General features: G+C 36.7%; 1 protein-coding gene across 1 annotated transcript in view; it reads left to right on the forward strand.

Annotated features, from left to right (window-relative positions):
• Positions 1-248: 248 nt before the first annotated feature.
• The window catches only part of LOC117331477 (tyrosine-protein phosphatase 99A-like), an 83,262-nt gene continuing 56,360 nt past the window's right edge, over positions 249-27,150 (forward strand). Inside the window, 2 exon segments of the mRNA XM_033890205.1 lie at positions 249-706; positions 1,820-1,903. Of these exon segments, the coding sequence (XP_033746096.1) occupies positions 1,852-1,903 (52 nt within the window). The 5' untranslated portion in view covers positions 249-706; positions 1,820-1,851.

The raw sequence follows: 27,150 nt of genomic DNA on the forward strand, positions 1-27,150 counted from the left end.
GCCAAAGATTTCCAGAACATCGATTAAAAATATCCATTCGAACTGTTAATAGATTATTTAGATGTATGCAATCACAACACAAATATTTGACTGAGATATATATTGCATAAATATCTTTTTTATCTTATGTTCACGAGGCCACCGCTTCAGGCCACTAAGATCAAAGCCGACTTACTTTTTACAGGATGGCAATCTGTGTCACGTGATTTTTGTAAGACACCGGAAGTTGTTGAGTTATTATTGCCAAAATGGCGACTGTGATTAATTTCTGGTCTGGGAGTGAACCTTTATATCACGACTGAGCGGGAATCACAGCGAAAGATGCCGGAATATACTTCAAATTCAAAATGTATTGGCAGGTCATATTTTAGGTATATGTATATATCGTGTAGATAATGCTGTAATCTACAAGCTGCTGAATTCAAGTGCTGTGTTCCGGTTATAGATCTTGGTGTAAAACACAAATTAGCTTAAAGACCAAGAATCAAGACTATTGAAACGGCGTTGTTCTTAGTGTCTTTCCCAAGCGGTGGCTGTACAGCCTCGAAAACAAACTGGATATAGTTCATTGAGAGATTTATATATTGGAAACGGCACATTATGCATTCCTTATCTAGAATCACACCGATAATTTGATTCTATATGGCCTGGACGGATAATGCTAGTATATTGACTTGAGCTCGTATATTGGAACAACGGTTGACAGGTACGTTATGTTCTTAAAATTTAATTGAACTTGAGCTTATTGCAGTCTCCTAATTATTAATTGAATATGTGTTTCCCGTTTTTATTAAACAAGGTAGTCTTCTTTTGCATGCTGTTTAATTACCATTCTAATCCCAGTATATCATGGCTTTTCTATGTATATTACGTATACACGGAACTCGGTTGGATGACTACCAACCATGATCACTCACTGAAGCCCAATATGTCAGAGCATCTGTCTTTGCAGTTAATTTGCCATAAGTTCAAATCTCAGTCGGGTCCTATAATATTTCAGTGACCAAACCTTGTTGGAAGTAATGTGTTCACTTTGGAAGGGGATAGCGTTGTCGTCAGTAACATACTTAGAATGGAGAAATATGTGTAATGGGACTGTGTTACCTTTCTGGAAGGACATTAGGATAACTACTGCCTGTTTATTGGGTACAGTAGTAACACTATAGCTGTTAGAGGAATACTTGGAATGTATATACTCTATCCACAGGAATACTAGTTGAGAGTTTGAAATCTGGGGTTAGAATCCTGGTCTGGTCCCATTGCATTATCCCTTTAAGTTCAGTTTTGTTTCATCTTATAGGTTTGCTAAGTTATAAAGGACAAATTATAATTGATTAGGTCCAACCCCTTTCCTGTCAATATAACAAATATAATAATATTATTGTTGTCTTGCCTTATGTGAATACACTGAAACTGAGCATGCGCACATTACATGTAACTTACATTAACTTACTTGTAATTATATAAGTCATTCTTTAATTTCTATTTTAGGTTTTGGGTAACTAAATTGCTAGATGCTAGTTGCAAAAAAAAATTTAATCTCTTGCTAACTAAAATTTGCTTTTCAGGGCTGTCATGAATTAAATTTGGTGGCATATATATATAGAAAAGGAAACAAAACCCTGTTTTATAAGTGATGTACATAACAGTCATTGCTATTCAAGCTACAACCCAATGGTTTTATATCCAAATAAGACAGTTTTTTGTATTAATCTATGCCGTTCTACAATTTTGCTTTGTATAAAATCTATTGATGTGATAACTGATGAAACTTATTTGTGTCTGTAAAATAAGAGTCCAGTTCAATTTCATCTTTCAGAACTCCAGACGGAGATGTGAACAAAATCTGATATGGCATCCGTTACTTCATGTTGTATCTGTCTGCTGGTGTATCATTTCACATGTAAGTAAAACAGTTTTGATTTCAAGTTGTAACAAAAATTTTTGGGTAAATTATACAGTAATTATTCACTGTACTAGACCTTCTCTTATAGCATGCCCCATATGGATGCCTCCAGATCTACATGTATCCTCTTATAATTATCTCTCAATTTTGGTTTAGTTTACTGTAAATAACATATATGTACATTTAGTAGCTTTTCATTTGTGTGAGTTATTCATTATTATCGGTGTATAGATAATTCTGTGTCTTAAGATAAACCTGTCTAAACTAGACAGTCTGATCCAAATGCAGGTAAAATAAACATGTACATTAAACAGTGCAGATATTTAATCTTTTGATTTGATGCTTCAATTGTACCTAATGTCTTATTAACATGGTCATGTATATTCACCATATTACTATATGACTGTGTCATGTACACACACCTTAATGTACCAAAGTGCAGGTATTGTTATTCATTAATTATTAATTAGTCTGTATATTCATACTGAGTGTACAGTAGTCGTGATTCATGCTAGGTCATTATTTATGTTAAAACACAATGTGGTGTACTCAGCTATAGTCACCGTTGATTGTTGTGATACCTTGATCAGATAGCACTAGTAACACATAGGGTATCCCTCATGTCAACTTTTTGAATAGCCCTTTAAATACTGTCCATGTGTTAGTGAACAATGTAACACCTGATAGGACTGGCTATACCAACAGGGGAGAGCTATAAACCTTAACTCAAATAACATGTGGACTATATATAGGCATATTCTAACTACCCATGGTTCCAAAATATACAAACGTTCTATGAATTGATTCTGACTTCAGGAATAATTTTCAGAAAATGTATGTACAATAGACTTCAGGAATAATTTTCAGAAAATGTATGTACAATAGACTTCAGGAATAATTTTCAGAAAATGTATGTACAATAAATAGTTCAAATATCAAGATACCTCTATAGCTATCTACCTCCAGGCCCCAGCTACACATGTACAGTTTTGGTGAATTTTTAGTCAATTCTGAACTCAGATTTCACATCTAAATAGTTTACAGGTATCCTAGCTAATTCCTTGAATAGTGGTTACTCCTTGTTTAGGCTGGGTCAGTAATCTTACCTTATATATATATATAGGTTTATATAATAAAGTTAAGTAGTGTCCCTGTGATGTACTATATACTACTCGAATTATATAAACTGTATATAAATTAAAGTGTGAACTTGCTTTGAACAATACAAAAATACTGTGTTTCAATGAATTGTTTAAATTAGTACACCATATTATATTGAAAACATTGTATATCCTTATAGCACAAAATGTTTCTATGACAGGTAAAATAAGTGAACACATTCCGGTACCTGTATACATTCTTGTACACACCTATGACAGTATTACAACAATACCTGGCTGTGACGTGATCTGGATATGTTATGTGAGATCATGAAATATTTATGTAATGGAATATTTGGCCTTCCTCTCTCCATTACACACTTTTAATATAGCAATTGATATAAAGCTCTTCTATAACATTGACAGTTCTCCTGTCTCCCCCTTCTAGTCAGTTGGAAAGCTGGGCGGTTCCACAATTAGAAAATTGATTTTACTCAACCTGCTCTTGTTAAAGGTCAGAGCTATATTTGTCTTCAGTGATCTGCATGGTGCCATATTTCAAACATTGAATGCAACGCCTGTAATTTTGCGAGTGCAATTTGCTCATGCATAAATAGGTCACTGTGACCCTATCTACAGACTGAAGTCTGTGAGTAACAAGATGTTGGTACTGTCATGTGATGGTAGCGGTCTCACTCTGTATCTTGGCTGTTTTACATGTGAGGACGTAGAGAATTGATAATACTATTGATTTTTCTGTTATCCTCTTTAATACCAGATATCTGTGATATTTCATTCAGGTTGCTACATGTATGGTGATGAAACTTGCCTCACCACAAACATTAACACTGGCATCACCATATACAAGAGACTAAATCCAATCTATTCTTACAGAATAATCAATGGCTATGTATCTTTTTAAATTAAAAAGATCAAATTAAATTTACATGTGGATGTACATAGTATGCACAAGATGAATGTAATGTTGTTTTTTCCCCTATCAAATCCTTTATATATGCATCTCTTCAGAGAATTTAATTTACATACCTAGTATGTACATATGTACAGGGCCAATCTCTGCAACATGTACCTGCTCTCTATATAGTGCTGTTAATCCTGTTAGATCAAATATCATAATGTACCCAAACTGTCATCTCCTTTCTCCGAGAGATTTCTTAGTCTCGAACCTACTTTTTATATCATCATGCAACCAGTACAATATGGCAAGTTTTAAGATGTCATATTTACATGTAGGTATTTTAGCCTCTACCATACAGAAGGCAGTGTTCAGGTCTGAATTGTAGACACATATATGTAGGTAGTGTACATGTACCCTCTACCATACAGAAGGCAGTATTTAGGTCTGAATTGTAGACACATATGTAGGTAGTGTACCCTCTACCATATAGAAGGCAGTATTTAGGTCTGAATTGTAGACACATATGTAGGTATTTTAGCCTCTACCATACAGAAGGCAGTGTTCAGGTCTGAATTGTAGACACATATGTAGGTAGTGTACCCTCTACCATATAGAAGGCAGTATTTAGGTCTGAATTGTAGACACATATGTAGGTATTTTAGCCTCTACCATACAGAAGACAGTGTTCAGGTCTGAATTGTAGACATATATGTAGGTAGTGTACCCTCTACCATACAGAAGGCAGTATTTAGGTCTGAATTGTAGACACATATGTAGGTATTTTAGCCTCTACCATACAGAAGGCAGTATTTAGGTCTGAATTGTAGACACATATGTAGGTAGTGTACCCTCTACCATACAGAAGGCAGTGTTTAGGTCTGAATTGTAGAAACATATGTAGGTAGCTATATAGTGTACCCTCTACCATACAGAAGGCAGTGTTCAGGTCTGAATTGTAGGCATCTCATCGTACATTATTAAATCAACAGGCTGATCACAGTTTAGAGATTTTAGAAGATAATTAATATATCTCATTGTACCAGCTCTATTAACTGTTAGGGACTTCTTTTTTTCACTGTGCACTGGAACACAGAAAAAATCCCCTAAAACATCATGAATAAGATGGTTAATCAGAATATACTGGTATTCATAAGCTAATAATGTGAGCTTGTATCTGAACAGTTTCTTTAGAACTTTTAGATCAGTATCTTATCAGATCTTGTATCCCAAGTAAATTTATGTCAGAAGATTTCTTTTGAAGCTATAAATAAATTTGCTTGTTGCAGTGATGGGATATTTTAATTGTGCTTCATTAAAAGCCTGAGTTGGCTTTTGTTAACTGTAAATTTCGCTTTCTTCCAAATTACAAGATAACTGCTTCCTGGACTGGTAATATTTCACCGAGCTCCACAAAGCTAGTGATTACCTTTCGAACCAATTTCCTCTTGATTCCACAAAACAGAAACTTGTGCATTAACAGTAAAAAAATATCAGCCCCGATATCTTGTTGGAAAAACAATCATCCTTTTTTTCTTCTTTGGCATATACTCTGTGATAAAGCTTTCAGATTGTGCTTGTACTCTTAATCAAGACACTGAAGAACACTGTACCTTCAGGAGGTTTCAATCAAACTACATCATGGAGTTGGAGATTAGGAACAAGCTAGGTTGTGTATTGGAGTTATAGGGATCTGTTCTCAGACCAAAGCCACCCAGTGTCTTGTCACTGTAGCCTGGTTAGTTTAGCTGATTTGAGAATTAATTTAATTAATGTGATAAATGATTCAGATATATTTACCAGCGTAATAAATCAAAAGCTGTAGTATGATAGTTTCCAGGATTACCAGATTAAAATTAATCTAATTTCATATTTTAAAGTTCGATAAAAATGAAGATATTATATATTTTGTCTAAATAAAAGAAAATAAGTGAAGGACTTATTATTTGGTCAATCAGAATATTTTCTTTCCTTAATTGTATACCATGATATGCCATATGAAACCTGGCCATTGTTCGTCAGGTCAATGCCCCCACCACTCGATGGCTTCTCATGTCTCAATTAACAGCACGACCCTGAAAAGGATGGAGTAAGCTTACTTTGAATGTGACTGACGTCATCAATAAATGGTACTAACACCAGAACTAAAACAAGTACATGTATATATATATATATAATCTGTGCACAAAATTACCTTGAAATCAATGTTGTTTTCCTTTCCTCTGGAAAACACTGTGTTTGGACATTTGAGATGGTATATATTCTAATGGTGAGATTTGAGATAGTGTATATTCTAATGGTGAGATTTGAAATTGTATATATTCTAATGATGAGATTTGAGATGGTATATATTCTAATGAGATTTGAGATGGTATATATTCTAATGGTGAGATTTGAGATGGTATATATTCTAATGATGAGATTTGAGATGGTATATATTCTAATGATGAGATTTGAGATGGTATATATTCTAATGATGAGATTTGAGGTGGTATATATTCTAATGATGAGATTTGAGATGGTATATATTCTAATGGTGAGATTTGAGATGGTGTATATTCTAATGATGAGATTTGAGATGGTATATATTCTAATGGTGAGATTTGAGATGGTATAAATCCTGATGAGATTTGAGATGGTATATATTCTAATGGTGAGATTTAAGATGGTATATATTCTAATGATGAGATTTGAGATGTTATATATTCTAATGGTGAGATTTGAGATGGTATATATTCTAATGATGAGATTTGAGATTGTATATATTATAATGATGAGATTTGAGATGGTATATATTCTAATGATGAGATTTGAGATGGTATATATTCTAATGGTGAGATTTAAGATGGTATAAATCCTGCTGATGCTGTTTGCAGATGCAGTATTATTTTTTCTGTTTTTGTTCTTTGTCTGTGGACCTTAATTAGTGATCATGACAGAATTATCTAAAAATACCACCATTCTCACATAACAGAGTAGGGCTATATCCTGTTAATGCATTTTCCAAGTACTATTATATATAGGCACAGTATTGTAAGATCAAAGGTGGCAGAACATGGGCTCAAAATCTGCTCTTCATTTTAGTTTAGGTAGTTAAATAAAAAAAAATACAAGTTTGTTTATTGAACATGTACAGAAGCTGTTTCAAATGTCACTCCTAATAGAATTATATATAACTGAGTTATCAAAGTTAATATTTGACTAATTTTATGGTTTCTACAATTTTTAGGAGGTTTTCATTGATTAATTTAAATTACATTTGGACATAATTTCTCATTTATCTTGTTAAAACTGATAATGATGCCTCCTGGCAGGGATGAGATTATTGTGGAGAGAAAACATATATCAGAGGAAGTATATCCTGACTCAGTGATCCTGTATCTTCCATTGATTATGGATTAAGGATCTTTTGCTGTGAGGGTGTCTTAATTCCATGGCCGTTTCCTCAATTACCCCAATATTGACTCACAGCTACTCTCTAAATCTGATCACCTCCTTTGCTCCAGCTTTCAGATAGTCACACTTCATTTCCTTGGGGCTTAGGACAATTCAGATAATATCTCGTGTTCTGTTTTGCTTTGTGGTTTAGTGATATTCCAAGTAGTGTAAATGGTACAAAGGAAAAAATCATTCATTTGCTATGGGGCATTTTATTTGAGACAGAGTTATTTAAAAAAAAAATGCTGTGTTTTTAGTACTGTACCTGATAATTGTGTAGCAAATCAAGGACAATTATGAAATACTAAAGTACAGATTATCTATGGTATTTATGGTCATTATATATACATTGACATATAATTTAACTTGAAGACCAACAAGATATGGTGCAAAATGTGTATATACTGTATATAAGTATTTGTACTGTTTTTGGTAAATCATATGATATGGAAGACCTATAGTGAGTCTGACCAGTATACATTTGTATACATATATAATTTTATTCTGGAATAACAAAATACATATTGTACATGCATTATCTAAGAAAAGGGGGCTCGTCTTGACCTCATTCCATAGACTCCTTGACAGAAGCAGGTGCTCAATTAGCTGGTGTGATTAGGGAGGCGGTACATAGCTGGGTAGTGTTTACAGAGGAAGTAATGGAGGATATAATATGGTGTGGCAGTCACTACAGCTCGGTTTACAATAATATTATGATAGATACATACACAGCCTGGGACAGATCAAGGAAGCAGGTATAGGCAGTCTGCTCTTGCTGCCCACCATGTGTTTTTATCATCAGGGAAAGTTATTATTTGTAGGAATATTTCTATTAGGTTTAATTTAGCTAGTCAAGCTTTGTTTGGCTGCTTTTTTCCATGTTAAATCTTCTTTTAATTTTCTCTTTTTTTTTTTTTTTCAGGCATTAAGCAAAAGTTCCCTTTTTGTAGTAAACTAGTGCTATGATACTGGGGTTTAGTAACATATTGCAATAAATCTGGGGGTAACCCAATAACTTAGTCTTTGTCTCTGTAGGATGAGGCTAAATCGAGGGGTAACCCAATAACCCAATCTTTGTCTCTATGTAGGATGAGGCTAAGTCTGGGGGTAACCCAGTCTTTGTCTCTTTGTAGGATGAGGCTAAGTCTGGGGGTAACCCAATAACTCAGTCTTTGTCTCTATGTAGGATGAGGCTAAGTCTGGGGGTAACCCAATAACCCAATCTTTGTCTCTATGTAGGATGAGGCTAAGTCTGGGGGTAACCCAATTACTCAGTCTTTGTCTCTATGTAGGATGAGGCTAAGTCTGGGGGTAACCCAATAACTCAGTCTTTGTCTCTATGTAGGATGAGGCTAAGTCTGGGGGTAACCCAATTACTCAGTCTTTGTCTCTATGTAGGATGAGGCTAAGTCTGGGGGTAACCCAATAACTCAGTCTTTATCTTTATGTAGGATGAGGCTAAGTCTGGGGGTAACCCAATAACTCAGTCTTTGTCTCTATTTAGGACGAGGCTAAATCGGGGGGGTAACCCAATAACTCAGTCTTTGTCTCTATGTAGGATGAGGCTAAGTCTGGGGGTAACCCAATTACTCAGTCCTTGTCTCTATTTAGGACGAGGCTAAGTCTTGGAACAACTCAATATCTCCATATTTGTTGTAAATCTCTGATTCATGGTATACGTACGTAGGGGATGGGCAATGCTATTGTGTTAATATAATACACCAGATATAGAAGTCTGTAGGACTTATTACAAGCACAGATGTACTAGGCTTGTCTGTCAATGCACCCAGTATATTATATATTGAGTGTAAATTTAAATTGTGTTTGTATTCTACTGAGCCACATTAGATAGAGGTGGGTTTATTATACCAAGCAGGGGCTTAATGCAGAATTGATACACTCATAGAAACATTTTGCTAGTTTATATGTTTCTTGGCAGTTTGGCGTAAAAATAATTCTATAAAGGACAATATAGAAATGTAAATTTAAACTTTTAGGAAATCGTTTAAAACTAGTTATTGAAGATTTCATTTCCCCACATCATAATGATCCCAGCTTTCACTGGTTAAAGATAATGTAGGGTCTCAATGTGTTGTAAACCTGGATACACATTTTATTGGTGTCTTCCGCCAACTGAAGTGTTTACAACTGAAGTGTTTACCTATGTGTGGGTGGGTTTAGTTTGTGCACCTGTAATGGAAGTCTGTAGACTAAAACCAAACTGTTTATAACTACACATGTATATTGGTTTAATGAAATAAAGTTTTTGAAACAAGTTTTTATGGATAAAATTCATTAGTCATCAAAATATTGATGAAAATAATGACGTGGAAAAATATTTGAAACAGTCAACTTATCTACAAACCTTTGACAGCAGCAATATTGATTGATCTCCAAATTATCAGATGATACTGTTAATTGAGATTTAAAGGTGGGAAATTGTGCAAAGTCATTCAGCATGCTGCATATATGATATTACAACAAACAATCTGTCAACAGACATGTATATTGATGATATAACATAGTACGATACCTGTCTGTGTTATTGTGATCATATTTTATTATCATCTACTGTTATAAATATGAAAATTAACTAGTGTAAACGTCAGGGTAAATGAAGTCGGTACTCCTGATATATAGGAAGTAGTTAAATCACTAAGGGGCCTACAAGATTTAATCCTAAATCTGTTTACTGGGGTACAATATCCTTTAATGCCTTATCTGTAAATACCAGTATTAGATGGAACAGTATCAGTTACAGTAGTAGTACACACTGTTGGACCTCTTAACACACAATCTGTCATCAAACAGGCCCTTAGGTACAGAAATACCTTCAGTCAGGAACACAGTTGACTAGAATAACTGGCTTTTCTTCTCAAACTAATGAAGCTACAATGTAGCTCAAACCATAGTTATTGTACATTTTTCAGAAGTATTGCTGATTTACCAGATTCAGCCAGAAAACCCAATAGTTGCTGCTACACATTCATTTTCAGTAACCAGTTCCTGTAGTCTTCTTACTCCACATGGTGTTGTGAGACATAGTTTCATTATACTTAGGTATACTCAGACAGAAGTGATTATCTCCCCTTGTTATGTATAAATCTTGGGTCCTTTGACAGAAGTGGTTATCTGCCCTTGTTATGTATAGAACTCATTTCCTCTGACAGTTTTGGTTATCTCCCCTTGTGAATGTACAAAGGCCCTTCTTACTCTGGTGGTTGTCTCCCCTTATGATGTATAGATATTCCAGTTGTCTGACAGCTGGGGTTGTCTTTCCATGTGATATATAAATACTCAGGTCCTCTGACAGCTATAATTGTCTCCCCATTTAATGTGTAATACTTCTCCTAGACCAATGGTTGTCTCCCCTTGTGATATATAAATATCCCTGACAGCTTTGGTGTACACAAAGAGTTGTTTGCCCCTTGATATATAATCTGTGGTCTGTTGTACCATCCATGTTATATATGAAGCATCAATTATCTCTGAATTCATCAATATCGTCTTAGATATCTAGAATTAGCTTAAATTGATGAATGAGATTGAAATTACACTATCCCTGCACCAAAATATACAATTGTCAACTTTGATGACTTTGGCTGGTGGGAATTGAAATTGACAGCACCCATTGTATCCATGGACAAAGAATTCCAATAACAAAGACTTCTGATAATGGTACAACAGAGACAGCATCCAGGTCCTCCCTTTCCTCCTCCCAACACAAAATCAATAATATTTCAGTCTATAGTCGTGTGTGTGATCTCCCTCCTCCCATCGCAAAATCAATACCAGTCTATATAAACCAATGTCACTCCAGGCTTCAATCAGAAAATATTCTTGTTATCAGGAACAGTGGTTTTAATTAAGTCTTGTCTTTAATCTGAAAGATGTTATGATTAAAATATGAAGTGAAGAAATAATGATGCTAAAATTAATTAAAGGAATTAAGCTTTTAAAAACATTTGTAGGTAGGAGTATCAGTAGGCTGTAGTGGTATTGGTAGTTAGGGGTATCAGTAGGCTGTAGTGGTATTGGTAGTTAGGGGTATCAGTAGGTTGTAGTGGTATTGGTAGTTAGGGGTATCAGTAGGCTGTAGTGGTATCGGTAGTTAGGGGTATCAGTAGTTAGGGGTATCAGTAGGCTGTAGTGGTATTGGTAGCTAGGGATATCAGTATAGGCTGTAATGGTATTGGTAGTTAGGGGTATCAGTAGGCTGTAATGGTATTGGTAGCTAGGGATATCAGTATAGGCTGTAATGGTATTGGTAGTTAGGGGTATCAGTAGGCTGTAATGGTATTGGTAGTTAGGGGTATCAGTAGGCTGTAGTGGTATGGGTAGTTAGGGGTATCAGTAGTTAGGGGTATCAGTAGGCTGTAGTGGTATGGGTAGTTAGGGGTATCAGTAGGCTGTAATGGTATGGGTAGCTAGGGGTATCAGTAGGCTGTAGTGGTATTGGTAGTTAGGGGTAGCAGTATAGGCTGTAATGGTATGGGTAGTTAGGGGTATCAGTAGGTTGTAGTGGTATCGGTAGTTAGTGGTATCAGTAGGCTGTAGTGGTATTGGTAGTTAGGGGTATCAGTAGGCTGTAGTGGTATTGGTAGTTAGGGGTATCAGTAGGCTGTAGTGGTATTGGTAGTTAGGGGTATCAGTAGGCTGTAGTGGTATGGGTGTAATGGTATCAGTAGTTAGGGGTATCAGTAGGCTGTAGTGGGTATCAGTAGGCTGTAGTGGTATCGGTAGTTAGGGTATCATTAGGCTTGTAGTGGTATTGGTAGTTAGGGGTATTCAGTAGGCTGTAGTGGTATTGGTAGTTAGGGGTATCAGTAGGCTGTAGTGGTATCGGTAGTTAGGGGTATCAGTAGGCTGTAGTGGTATCGGTAGTTAGGGGTATCAGTAGGCTGTAGTGGTATTGGTAGTTAGGGGTATCAGTAGGTTGTAGTGGTATTGGTAGTTAGGGGTATCAGTAGGCTGTAGTGGTATCGGTAGTTAGGGGTATCAGTAGTTAGGGGTATCAGTAGGCTGTAGTGGTATTGGTAGTTAGGGGTATCAGTAGGCTGTAATGGTATTGGTAGCTAGGGATATCAGTATAGGCTGTAATGGTATTGGTAGCTAGGGGTATCAGTATAGGCTGTAATGGTATTGGTAGTTAGGGGTATCAGTAGGCTGTAATAGTATTGGTAGTTAGGGGTATCAGTATAGGCTGTAATGGTATTGGTAGTTAGGGGTATCAGTAGGCTGTAATAGTATTGGTAGTTAGGGGTATCAGTATAGGCTGTAATAGTATTGGTAGCTAGGGGTATCAGTATAGGCTGTAATGGTATTGGTAGTTAGGGGTATCAGTAGGCTGTAGTGGTATTGGTAGTTAGGGGTATCAGTAGGCTGTAGTGGTATTGGTAGTTAGGGGTATCAGTAGGCTGTAGTGGTATTGGTAGTTAGGGGTATCAGTAGGCTGTAGTGGTATTGGTAGTTAGGGGTATCAGTAGGCTGTAATAGTATTGGTAGTTAGGGGTATCAGTAGGCTGTAGTGGTATTGGTAGTTAGGGGTATCAGTAGGCTGTAATAGTATTGGTAGTTAGGGGTATCAGTATAGGCTGTAATAGTATTGGTAGTTAGGGGTATCAGTAGGCTGTAATGGTATTGGTAGTTAGGGGTATCAGTAGGCTGTAATAGTATTGGTAGTTAGGGGTATCAGTATAGGCTGTAATGGTATTGGTAGTTAGGGGTATCAGTATAGGCTGTAATGGTATTGGTAGTTAGGGGTATCAGTAGGCTGTAATAGTATTGGTAGTTAGGGGTATCAGTATAGGCTGTAATGGTATTGGTAGTTAGGGGTATCAGTATAGGCTGTAATGGTATTGGTAGATAGGGGTATCAGTATAGGCTGTAATGGTATTGGTAGTTAGGGGTATCAGTAGGCTGTAATAGTATTGGTAGTTAGGGGTATCAGTATAGGCTGTAATGGTATTGGTAGTTAGGGGTATCAGTAGGCTGTAATAGTATTGGTAGTTAGGGGTATCAGTATAGGCTGTAATAGTATTGGTAGTTAGGGGTATCAGTATAGGCTGTAGTGGTATTGGTAGTTAGGGGTATCAGTAGGCTGTAGTGGTATTGGTAGCTAGGGGTATCAGTAGGCTGTAATGGTATTGGTAGATAGGGGTATCAGTATAGGCTGTAATGGTATTGGTAAATAGGAGTGTGTGAAGGCTGCAAAGATCAGTGAGTTGTGCTCAAGGACAGAAATTTAATTTGTAGCACAATACATTATATATGTAAATGGTGATATATGTGTATTATCAGGTGATGATTACCTATTTAGATCATGTGTTTGTGTAGTCAGTACATGTAAAACAGACATGCTATACTCGGGACATCCTCATGCATAAATGCATGTCCATTATCAGTGTATTCCACTAATGAGATTGAGACATTTTTTTGGCCATTAGGTATGACACTCTGTTATCAAATTCTCCAATGGCTGTACCACAGCTTTTCCTGTTTATATATATATAGTATGTTCAGGATATGTTGTTTCGGATAATATTTATCTCTGAATCTATATTTATTTTCCATCAAGTAACCTACAAAATGTTACACAATGTGTTGGGGGACATCAGTTAAGGGGACATCAGTTAAGGGGACATCAGTAAGGGGACATCAGTTAGGGGACACCAGTTAGGGGACACCAGTTAGGGGACATCAGTTAGGGGACACCAGTTAGGGGACACCAGTAAGGGAACACCAGTTAGGAGACATCTGTTAGGGGACATCAGTTAGAGGACATCTGTTAGGGGACATCAGTTAAGGGGACATCAGTTAGGGGACACCAGTTAGGGGACACCAGATAGGGGACACCAGTTAGGGGACATCTGTTGGAGGGCATACTACACAGTAGAGGACATAAAGTGGGACATCAGTTAGGGGACACCAGTTAGGGGACACCAGTTAGGGGACATCAGTTAGGGGACACCAGTTAGGGGACACCAGTAAGGGGACACCAGTTAGGGGACATCAGTTAGGGGACATCAGTAAGGGGACACCAGTTAGGGGACATCAGTTAGGGGACATCTGTTAGGGGACATCAGTTAGGGGACACCAGTTAGAGGACATCAGTTAGGGGACACCAGTAAGTGGACACCAGTTAGGGGACATCATTTAGGGGACATCTGTTAGGGGACATCAGTTAGGGGACACCAGTTAGGGGACACCAGTAAGGGGGCATCAGTTAGGGGACATCAGTAAGGGGACATCAGTTAGAGGACACCAGTTAGGGGACACCAGTTAGGGGACACCAGTTAGGGAACACCAGTTAGGGGACACCAGATAGGGGACACCAGTTAGGGGACATCAGTTAGGGGACATCAGTTAGGGGACACCAGTTAGGGGACATCAGTAAGGGGACACCAGATAGGGGACACCAGTTAGGGGACATCAGTTAGGGGACATCAGTTAGGGGACATCAGTAAGGGGACATCAGTTAGAGGACACCAGTTAGGGGACACCAGTTAGGGGACATCAGTTAGGGGACATCAGTTAGGGGACATCAGTAAGGGGACATCAGTTAGGGGACATCAGTTAGGAGACATCAGTTAGGGGACACCAGTTAGGGGACATCAGTTAGGGGACACCAGTTAGGGGACACCAGTTAGGGGACACCAGTTAGGGGGACACCAGTAAGGGGACATCAGTTAGGGGACATGTGTTAGGGGACATCTGTTAGAGGACATCTGTTAGGGGACATACTACACAGTAGAGGACATAAAGTGGGACATCTGTTAGGATACATCAGTTAGGGGACATGTGTTAGGGGACATCTGTTAGAGGACATCTGTTAGGGGACATACTACACAGTAGAGGACATAAAGTGGGACATCTGTTAGGATACATCAGTTAGGGGACATCTGTTAGGGGACATCAGTTAGGAGACATCTGTTAGGGGGCACCAGTTAGGGGACACCAGTTAGGGGACATCAGTTAGGGGACATCAGTTAGGGGACATCAGTTAGGGGACACCAGTTAGGGGACATCAGTTAGGGGACATCAGTTAGGGGACATCAGTTAAGGGACATCAGTTAGGGGACATCAGTAAGGGGACACCAGTTAGGGGACACCGGTTAGGGGACATCGGTTAGGGGACACCAGTTAGGGGACATCAGTTAGGGGACACCAGTTAGGGGACATCTGTTAGAGGACATCTGTTAGGGGACATACTACACAGTAGAGGACAGAAAGTGGGACATCAGTTAGGGGACATCAGTTAGGGGACATCAGTTAGGGGACATCTGTTAGGGGACATCAGTTAGGGGACACCAGTTAGGGGACATCAGTTAGGGGACTTCAGTTAGGGGACATCTGTTAGGGGACATCAGTTAGGAGACCTCTGTTAGGGGACATCAGTTAGGGGACATCAGTTAGGGGACACCAGTTAGGGGACACCAGTAAGGGGACACCAGTTAGGGGACATCTGTTAGGGGACATCAGTTAGGGGACACCAGTTAGGGGACACCAGTTAGGGGGCATCAGTTAGGGGACATCAGTTAGGGGACATCAGTTAGGGGACATCAGTTAGGGGACATTTGTTAGGGGACATCTGTTAGGGGACATCAGTAAGGGGACATGTACCACACAGTGGAGGACATACTACACAGGGAGGGACATACAGTGGGACAATGAAAAATAAAACTGTTATAATGAGTTTTAAATTTCTGTGCAGAAAAAGCTGTAAACGGTTTGCTTGGCCAGCCAGTGATATTGTACTCACTTCCAAAGACCTGTACTGATGACCCACAGGCATTTTACTAAACATGAACATTATGTGGATGTAATGTGATAACTTTTGTCACAGAAAAGTTTGGATAGCCTCCAACTAAATAACCTTAACCCTCCCACAGTTGATGATTTGGCACAAACTAGTTGAGCCCTGCATGGACCAGATAATGGGGTTAACTGCTTGGCAAAGCATTTAGGAGACAGTTACATACAAACGTATCAAACCACAAAATAGGTTTTTTGAGGGGACTGGTATATCATTGACCTTCAGCTGGGAGACATAGAACAAAAATCAAGATTTAACTGGGTGTTATCATAAACATAGTTAAATTGTGTTATTGGTCAGTGGATTTGGTGGGTGTTATCATAAATATAGAATAAAATTTGCCATTAGTCAATGGATTTGATGGATGTAATCATAATTATAGAATAAAGGTTGTTATTGGTCAATGGATTTGATGGATGTTATCATAATTATAGAATAAAGGTTGTTATTGGTCAATGGATTTGATGGATGTAATCATAATTATAGAATAAAGGTTGTTATTGGTCAATGGATTTGATGGATGTTATCATAAATATAGAATAAAGGTTGTTATTGCCCGACAGTACTATCTGACCATGCCAAAGTTTATATGTATATCTGTGTGCTATAATTACTGACCCTCAGTTCCATACATGACCCACTGAATATCTACCATTTGACACATCGTACAGGGTATACATATTTTCATACATTCTTTCAACTTCTAAATGAAGTTGAATGTGAGTATAAGATCACATTCATTCCGGATGCACAGGAGTCTATGAATTGCCATGGCGATGCTCTGCCTTGTTAGATTAAAATGTTAAATTTGATGAATGATTGTGTATTATAATGCTTCAGCAGAAAAAACACTTTGAATCAGTTTCAAAGTGTAAGAATAAACATATTTTAGATATGGGAATTAGAAATTATCTGTTGTACTGATTTGTGGTATTTTTAGACGTGTTTTATATTAGATAAATTATATGATATACCACATTAACACATACAAATTAACACCATTGAACACATGTTTGGTTAAGACTACAGGAAATGAGATATTATTGATGTATTTTCGGATACTGCACTCCACTTGGAAACTCTGCTTAGTTAATACGGTTAAGAACCCATCTGATGGATATAGTGGCCTAATGGTAAAAAATGCTAATACAATAATTAGTTATATTACTGTACACGGTCGGACCCATCTGTTTCCTTTCCTGCTGCCAGATGAGTAGGGAATTGAAGTCCCCTTGTAATGTAAACACTCTTTGGTGACTAAAGATAAATAAAATTACTATTTACAGTTTCCACATTGCTATGATACAAAAAAATGTTTCTTAGTTTGATTTTTCAGATTAATCAGTGTAAATTGACCAAAATACAAGACTTATATAATTTTAAGATGGAATTGAAGTGGAACCTCTCTATTCAGTAATATTTATGTTTGTTTGTATGTCGCAGATCGGTTTGGAGAATAGTCTTAACTTTAGAGAGAACTTGTACCCATTCCCTATAATACCTATATATATGCAGTAAAAAATAATTCTCCCAAATATAACTATGTACATCCAGTTACCGATGTACCTTATAACTATGTACATCAGTTACCCAGTAATAACTGTGGTTGGGTGTGCAAATAGAAGTACATGTATTTATAGTTTTCAGATTTCTTCAGTTTTGAAACTTTTCATCTGGTCAGATTTTTTTGTAAGCCACTACTGGACCAGAACAGGGAAGCAGATGCTGGAATCTGAATTTCTCCTCTGGTATTATATATACATGTCTATATAGCCATGGATACGGAACAGATGTGGTGGGTCAAGTTAGGGTTGTATATAGGAGGTCTGGATAGAAAACAGCTGATCACTGACTTATAGTCCACATGTAAATATGATTAAATCTACTTGATCTTTTAGTCCTTATTTTAAAGCCTGCTCCAATGATACACATACAATAAGTACACAGTCATTAATGAAGTCGTCAGGAAAAGAGCACAAGTCGAATTAGTTGTAATGGATTAAGTTAATTGGTTTAAGTACATAATATCTCAATGGAACCCGGTGTTGTAGAAACCCTGGGAAATTCATAATCTTCCACAACTTTCGTTTAATTGACCATGAAGTTTGTTATCGCTTTTCTGAGAAAGTACTGAAGGGTCTTTCTCAAAATTTCATTAGTAGGTCCATTGGTATCGTAGTTATGCATATTGCATTTTGGGACCGATCGGAAAACAACATGGCCGACAGGCAGCCATCTTGGATTTTGACCATTGAAGTTTGTTATCGCTATTTCTGAGAAAGTACTGAAGGGATCTTTCTCAAATTTCATATGTAGGTTCCCCTTGGTGCGTAGTTATGCATATTGCATTTTGGGACCGATCGGAAAACAACATGGCCGACAGGCAGCCATCTTGGATTTTGACCATTGAAGTTTGTTATCGCTATTTCTGAGAAAGTACCGAAGGGATCTTTCTCAAATTTCATATGTAGGTTCCCCTTGGTGCCTAATTATGCATATTGCATTTTGGGACAGATCGGAAAATAACATGGCCGACAGGCAGCCATCTTGGATTTTGACCATTGAAGTTTGTTATCGCTATTTCTGAGAAAGTACTGAAGGGATCTTTCTCAAATTTCATATGTAGGTTCCCCTTGGTGCGTAGTTATGCATATTGCATTTTGGGACCGATCGGAAAACAACATGGCCGACAGGCAGCCATCTTGGATTTTGACCATTGAAGTTTGTTATCGCTATTTCTGAGAAAGTACTGAAGGGATCTTTCTCAAATTTCATATGTAGGTTCCCCTTGGTGCGTAGTTATGCATATTGCATTTTGGGACCGATCGGAAAACAACATGGCCGACAGGCAGCCATCTTGGATTTTGACCATTGAAGTTTGTTATCGCTATTTCTGAGAAAGTACCGAAGGGATCTTTCTCAAATTTCATATGTAGGTTCCCCTTGGTGCCTAATTATGCATATTGCATTTTGGGACAGATCGGAAAATAACATGGCCGACAGGCAGCCATCTTGGATTTTGACCATTGAAGTTTGTTATCGCTATTTCTGAGAAAGTACTGAAGGGATCTTTCTCAAATTTCATATGTAGGTTCCCCTTGGTGCGTAGTTATGCATATTGCATTTTGGGATTGATCGGAAAACAACATGGCCGACAGGCAGCCATCTTGGATTTTGACCATTGAAGTTTGTTATCGCTATTTCTGAGAAAGTACTGAAGGAATCTTTCTCAAATTTCATATGTAGGTTCCTCTTGGTGCCTTGTTATGCATATAGCATTTTGGGACCGATCGGAAAACAAGATGGCCGTCAGGCAGCCATCTTGGATTTTGACAATTGAAGTTTGTTATCGCTATTTCTGAGAAAGTACTGAAGGGATCTTTCTCAAATTTCATAAGTAGGTTCCCCTTGGTGCCTAGTAATGCATATAGCATTTTGGGACTGATCGGAAAACAACATGGCCGATAGGCAGCCATCTTGGATTTTGACAATTGAAGTTTGTTATCGCTATTTCTCAGAAAGTACTGAAGGAATCTTTCTCAAATTACATATATAGGTTCCCTTTGGTGCCTTAATCTTAACTTTTATATATAGGTTTCCCTTGTTTGAAAAGTACTAGAGGTTTCTTCTGAATTTACACAGATTAGTAAGACTTAGAAGAAGAGAAAAGTAGAGAAAAGATCAATCTGACATGGAACCTATGAAGAACATTCAATGGTGGGCGCCAAGATCCCTCTGGGATCTCTTGTTAGAAGTGTTTTATATTAGATAAATTATATGATATACCACATTAACACATACAAATTAACACCATTGAACACATGTTTGGTTAAGACTACAGGAAATGAGATATTATTGATGTATTTTCGGATACTGCACTCCACTTGGAAACTCTGCTTAGTTAATACGGTTAAGAACCCATCTGATGGATATAGTGGCCTAATGGTAAAAAATGCTAATACAATAATTAGTTATATTACTGTACACGGTCGGACCCATCTGTTTCCTTTCCTGCTGCCAGATGAGTAGGGAATTGAAGTCCCCTTGTAATGTAAACACTCTTTGGTGACTAAAGATAAATAAAATTACTATTTACAGTTTCCACGTTGCTATGATACAAAAAAATGTTTCTTAGTTTGATTTTTCAGATTAATCAGTGTAAATTGACCAAAATACAAGACTTATATAATTTTAAGATGGAATTGAAGTGGAACCTCTCTATTCAGTAATATTTATATTTGTTTGTATGTCGCAGATCGGTTTGGAGAATAGTCTTAACTTTAGAGAGAACTTGTACCCATTCCCTATAATACCTATATATATGCAGTAAAAAATAATTCTCCCAAATATAACTATGTACATCCAGTTACCGATGTACCTTATAACTATGTACATCAGTTACCCAGTAATAACTGTGGTTGGGTGTGCAAATAGAAGTACATGCATTTAGAGTTTTCAGATTTCTTCAGTTTTGAAACTTTTCATCTGGTCAGATTTTTTTGTAAGCCACTACTGGACCAGAACAGGGAAGCAGATGCTGGAATCTGAATATCTCCTCTGGTATTATATATACATGTCTATATAACCATGGATACGGAACAGATGTGGTGGGTCAAGTTAGGGTTGTATATAGGAGGTCTGGATAGAAAACAGCTGATCACTGACTTATAGTCCACATGTAAATACGATTAAATCTACTTGATCTTTTAGTCCTTATTTTAAAGCCTGCTCCAATGATACACATACAATAAGTACACAGTCATTAATGAAGTCGTCAGGAAAAGAGCACAAGTCGAATTAGTTGTAATGGATTAAGTTAATTGGTTTAAGTACATAATATCTCAATGGAACCCGGTGTTGTAGAAACCCTGGGAAATTCATAATCTTCCACAACTTTCGTTTAATTAGATCAAATCTTAAACTTTGGCTTATTCAGCAAATCATTTGGAAGTCATGTCTTTATTATAGTGAGGTTTAAATTAGATCTGTCGTATATATAATGTCACTATCCCAGGGTCTACGTATATCACGACATTACAAATCTTATCATTCTCTCTCTCGTATGGATCTCATGATGTCGTATATATAATGTCACTATCCCAGGGTCTACGTATATCACGACATTACAAATCTTATCATTCTCTCTCTCGTATGGATCTCATGATGTCGTATATATAATGTCACTATCCCAGGGTCTACGTATATCACGACATTACAAATCTTATCATTCTCTCTCTCGTATGGATCTCATGATGTCGTATATATAATGTCACTATCCCAGGGTCTACGTATATCACGACATTACAAATCTTATCATTCTCTCTCTCGTATGGATCTCATGATGTCATATATATAATGTCACTATCCCAGGGTCTACGTATATCACGACATTACAAATCTTATCATTCTCTCTCTCGTATGGATCTCATGATGTCATATATATAATGTCACTATCCCAGGGTCTACGTATATCACGACATTACAAATCTTATCATTCTCTCTCTCGTATGGATCTCATGATGTCATATATATAATGTCACTATCCCAGGGTCTACGTATATCACGACATTACAAATCTTATCATTCTCTCTCTCGTATGGATCTCATGATGTCATATATATAATGTCACTATCCCAGGGTCTACGTATATCACGACATTACAAATCTTATCATTCTCTCTCTCGTATGGATCTCATGATGTCATATATATAATGTCACTATCCCAGGGTCTACGTATATCACGACATTACAAATCTTATCATTCTCTCTCTCGTATGGATCTCATGATGTCATATATATAATGTCACTATCCCAAGGCAGTTTGAGTAGACAGTGCCCTAGAGGGTTTTCAAGTACATACTGTGAAACCTGACTTCACCGACACAGTATTGGATGAAGTCAGTGTGTCGGATATGACAGTGTGTGTCGGTAATTTAGTCAGTGTCAGAAATGACTGGAGTATATATATGTCTCTGTTCTGTTGGACACGGTCGGATGTTACTGAATGTTGTACAAATCAGTGGTCTGTAAATTTAAAAAAACTTAGCTTTCACTCTATACAATAGTCCGTAGACTGGCAACAATCAAGTTTGTTGTGAAAAAAAAACATGTATCACAATAACATTCCCTAAAATATAGACAATTTTTGATTTTGGAAAAGATAACATTTTACGGTAGGTTTGTTATTGATAAAGAGAACAACTTACTATGTCCAGGCAAAAGACAATTGTGTTCATTATATACAATAAAACATTTTCACTACAAGAATTTGAGATAGTATTCTTTTTATGTGAAATATGTTTGTTACCCTTACATACCTATCTGGTATTGTTACCTTACATACCTATCTGGTATTGTTACCTTACATACCTATCTGGTATTGTTACCCTTACATACCTATCTGGTATTGTTACCTTACATACCTATCTGGTATTGTTACCTTACATACCTATCTGGTATTGTTACCTTACATACCTATCTGGTATTGTTACCCTTACATACCTATCTGGTATTGTTACCCTTACATACCTATCTGGTATTGTTACCCTTACGTACCTATCTGGTATTGTTACCTTACGTACCTATCTGGTATTGTTACCTTACATACCTATCTGGTATTGTTACCCTTACATACCTATCTGGTATTGTTACCTTACGTACCTATCTGGTATTGTTACCTTACATACCTATCTGGTATTGTTACCTTACGTACCTATCTGGTATTGTTACCCTTACATACCTATCTGGTATTGTTACCTTACATACCTATCTGGTATTGTTACCCTTACATACCTATCTGGTATTGTTACCTTACATACCTATCTGGTATTGTTACCCTTACATACCTATCTGGTATTGTTACCCTTACATACCTATCTGGTATTGTTACCCTTACGTACCTATCTGGTATTGTTACCTTACGTACCTATCTGGTATTGTTACCCTTACATACCTATCTGGTATTGTTACCCTTACATACCTATCTGGTATTGTTACCCTTACATACCTATCTGGTATTGTTACCTTACCTACCTATCTGGTATTGTTACCTTACATACCTATCTGGTATTGTTACCCTTACGTACCTATCTGGTATTGTTACCCTTACGTACCTATCTGGTATTGTTACCTTACATACCTATCTGGTATTGTTACCCTTACATACCTATCTGGTATTGTTACCCTTACATACCTATCTGGTATTGTTACCTTACATACCTATCTGGTATTGTTACCCTTACATACCTATCTGGTATTGTTACCCTTACATACCTATCTGGTATTGTTACCTTACGTACCTATCTGTATTGTTACCTTACATACCTATCTGGTATTGTTACCTTACATACCTATCTGGTATTGTTACCCTTATATACCTATCTGGTTTTGTTACCTTACATACCTATCTGGTATTGTTACCTTACATACCTATCTGGTATTGTTACCCTTACATACCTATCTGGTATTGTTACCCTTACGTACCTATCTGGTATTGTTACCTTACATACCTATCTGGTATTGTTACCCTTACATACCTATCTGGTATTGTTACCTTACGTACCTATCTGGTATTGTTACCTTACATACCTATCTGGTATTGTTACCCTTACATACCTATCTGGTATTGTCATCCCTATATACCTATCTAGTATTGTTTAGGGATTGGGTATTTATTGATCAGCCTGACCTGATCTATAGTAAACAGAAAATGTCTTTTGTTGGTGCATGTCGTGTCTGTCTATGGTATTAGTCGGGATCAGATTGTCTGTGTGACAGATCTTAACTCTGATAACATCAACACTGCCTTAGTCTGATAATACCACAGTCCCATTGACTCACTTTTCATTTCCTTTACTGTTCTCACAGGACTTCCTCTTAAAACACAGATATTGTACTTATGTTTGATCTAAGCTAATGGTTCCTTAACATTAATAGGAATATGATTCACACTGATTGTACCTCATACAAATTAATACCTGATGTTGCAGTCTCCCATTCAGCTCTGTATATTTTTATATATTATATATACATATGATAAATATAATGGTAATTATTTGGATGATTCTGATTCTTCCAGTTGCATTTACATCACTATAGATACATTCTAGATCAACTGACTGTATATTATAATATCGTTTTTTTCTCATCTGCGACAATGTCGCGAAGTGATACTATGGCAGTACTTTTCTCGTCAACATTTCACTTTGATGTTTTTCATTAATATCCAATGCTCAAAAAGTTTAAATCCAACATTAACCATACCTGGTATATAGTTAGATCACATAGTGGACATCACAACACACCCATCATTTATGGAATATCATCCAGAATTTATGGTCTATTTAATTGACTTTGGAAATTAGTGATACTGGACTTCATAATTTTGTGTTTAGCTCTGTTTCTCAGAAAGTATCACTGTTACGTCTTCCAAACCTAAAATATAGTTGTATTGTAGTATGGAAATCTCAATAGACCCTAGAAGTTACATGAATTTTTTTGTATTTTGGGTTAAAAACTTTAGATTTTGAAAAATTTATATGAAATCTTTATTGCTTCTCCATTTGATTTACAACTTAAATTAGTTCACAGCTGAGTTGCAATGCATTCTATGTGAATATTAGACATATTTTCTTACACTTTACAGAAATATATTGAGGTGAATTTCAAGAATCAATGATTTTACTAAATTTGATATCAGTTTTGCAATGCATTAATATTCATGATCACTCATCTAAAATGTATACATGCTAGCTAGGGTGGAAGATGTTTTTTTTTTTTTTTTTTTAAATACTGAAATTTTACTGAATTTAAAGTGTTTGCTTGAAACTTAATACACTGACAAATCTGGACATGGGAGACATATACTTATCAAATTGAACAAACTGAAATTTTACTGAATTTAAAGAGTTTGCTTGAAACTTACCAGGTAATACACTGACAAAGCTGGACAAAGGAGACATATACTTATCAAATTAAACATCCTTCTATATATCTGTGACTCCGATTACAGTCATATTGGCAATAGATGCAATCAGGCAGCTATTCTGTATTTTATATTGTATAAAGATAATGAACATGAATTCTAGATTTTATTTAATTGGCTATAGAATATATACTACTCTAAGGCTGCTAATTCAGCATTTTATAAATTTGATTGTCATGTAAATAGGCAGAAACTGTCAGGAATAGAATACATAGGACACATCTTATTTGTTATCTAAATAACAACATGTTATTACAGGAACCTACACACAAAGCTTGGATATCTTCATATGTAACACAAACTAAGTGTTTATATGATGTGCAGTACTACTAGCTGTGTGTCTGGTGTGGAGTACCTAACACTTTAGGGTAATACTATATAACACCCTGAAGTAAGACCCATTCATAGTCACACACAGATCTGCTGTGGTAATCGGCCTCTGAGAGATATGTCACATGCCAGGGAGGGACAGCAAGCTAGTTAAATGCCCAGTAAATAATACATTATCACACACAGATGATCAGATTTGAGCTCATTCAACACCTGTCTCGGGTGAGAAGACCATGCCCAGTGTCACAAATATCCTCAAATAAATCTAGATATTCGAGAAAAAAAATTACATTTTATATTTTGTTTTATAGATGTTACGGAATTAATCTTCAGGGGTATAAAATTGCTGATGAAATTCAAGATTTTATGCAGTTTCTATACTTATCGAAACTGGTAATATTGAGATCTTTTTTATTTACTTAAGGATATCTACCGTAATTGTCCTGCAAGTCAAAGCTGTCCCGATCTCTGTACAAATTGTAAAGGTAGCGGACAGGCACTAAAAACTGTGTTTTGTATGGTGTGCCACAGGCTTCAGATTGCAATCAGAAAATCATTCATCATATATCTTAGGTGATCTTTTTGAGAGCTGACATAAAAAAGTCGAGGTCCCTAAATCCACCTAATATCTTACAAGGTGTTGAAGCTATTCTCGTGTCAGAAAGGTGATCTGCTGTAAATTAGCAGGTACAAAGTGGATACCATCAAAGGTACAAATCTATAAATGTTTCCTGTGTAAAATAATTACTGGGTCTGTACAGGTGTGAAAACCTAGTCAATCCTTACCCCTGTCAACATGTAACATTTACACTTTGCCTTGCCTATATTTTATGTAATAACCCACTTTAGAATTATCTGGTATAATATTATACACAACCAGAGGTTAAAACACATAAAGCATCTGACTACTGTACACAAATTCCAGTAACATATAAGGTAGCTCAAAACCTGAAAGAGATTTATTCACTAAAAGCTTGAAATCAGTTGAGGCATGTTAATTATCTTGGCAGTGTAAAGAGACAGTTTGTTGTGTTAATTTGACTCATCAGTCTGGTCGTTAGTCCGGTAATAATAGTATATGGATTAGTTTGTGTGGGAGAAACCTGAGGCTCACGTGATCTGGACTATAGAGGAAATACTCTGAACACATAGGATAGTTATATCCCTTCTCTAATGTACAATGGCTTAATGAGGCAATAAAGAAAACCAATATAGGTTTAAAAAGTTTATAAAAGTTTGATTTGAAAGTAATGTTAATTAGAGGCAGTTTTGTACAATTAACACATTTTGGCAAAGTGTTGAAAGTTTGAAGGACAGTTCCTTGGCATAAGCCAAAAATAGGGTTTTGTCACAGCAAACCTAATTCCTTATTCTGTTTCATACTAGGCATGTTCACCTCTGTAGTCCAGATGTGATTAAATTATAGTGTTAAAGATGTACCCAGTACCTACTTCTGAAACATAAGATAATACCAGGATATGCCTGGAGTCTGACTAGTAAGCAGAGAAGTAAAATTAATTGACAATTTTTTTATGACCAGATACAATGATTTTAATGTCTTTCCCACACACATTCTTTATAAAAAACAGGTAACCTGGCTGGGATGTACAAACTTATGGTAATGTAGCTAAGTAATTATACAGGCCAGGGGCGTGGGGACAG

The sequence above is a fragment of the Pecten maximus genome, chromosome 7, assembly GCF_902652985.1.
Source record: "Pecten maximus chromosome 7, xPecMax1.1, whole genome shotgun sequence".
NCBI lineage: Eukaryota > Metazoa > Mollusca > Bivalvia > Pectinida > Pectinidae > Pecten > Pecten maximus.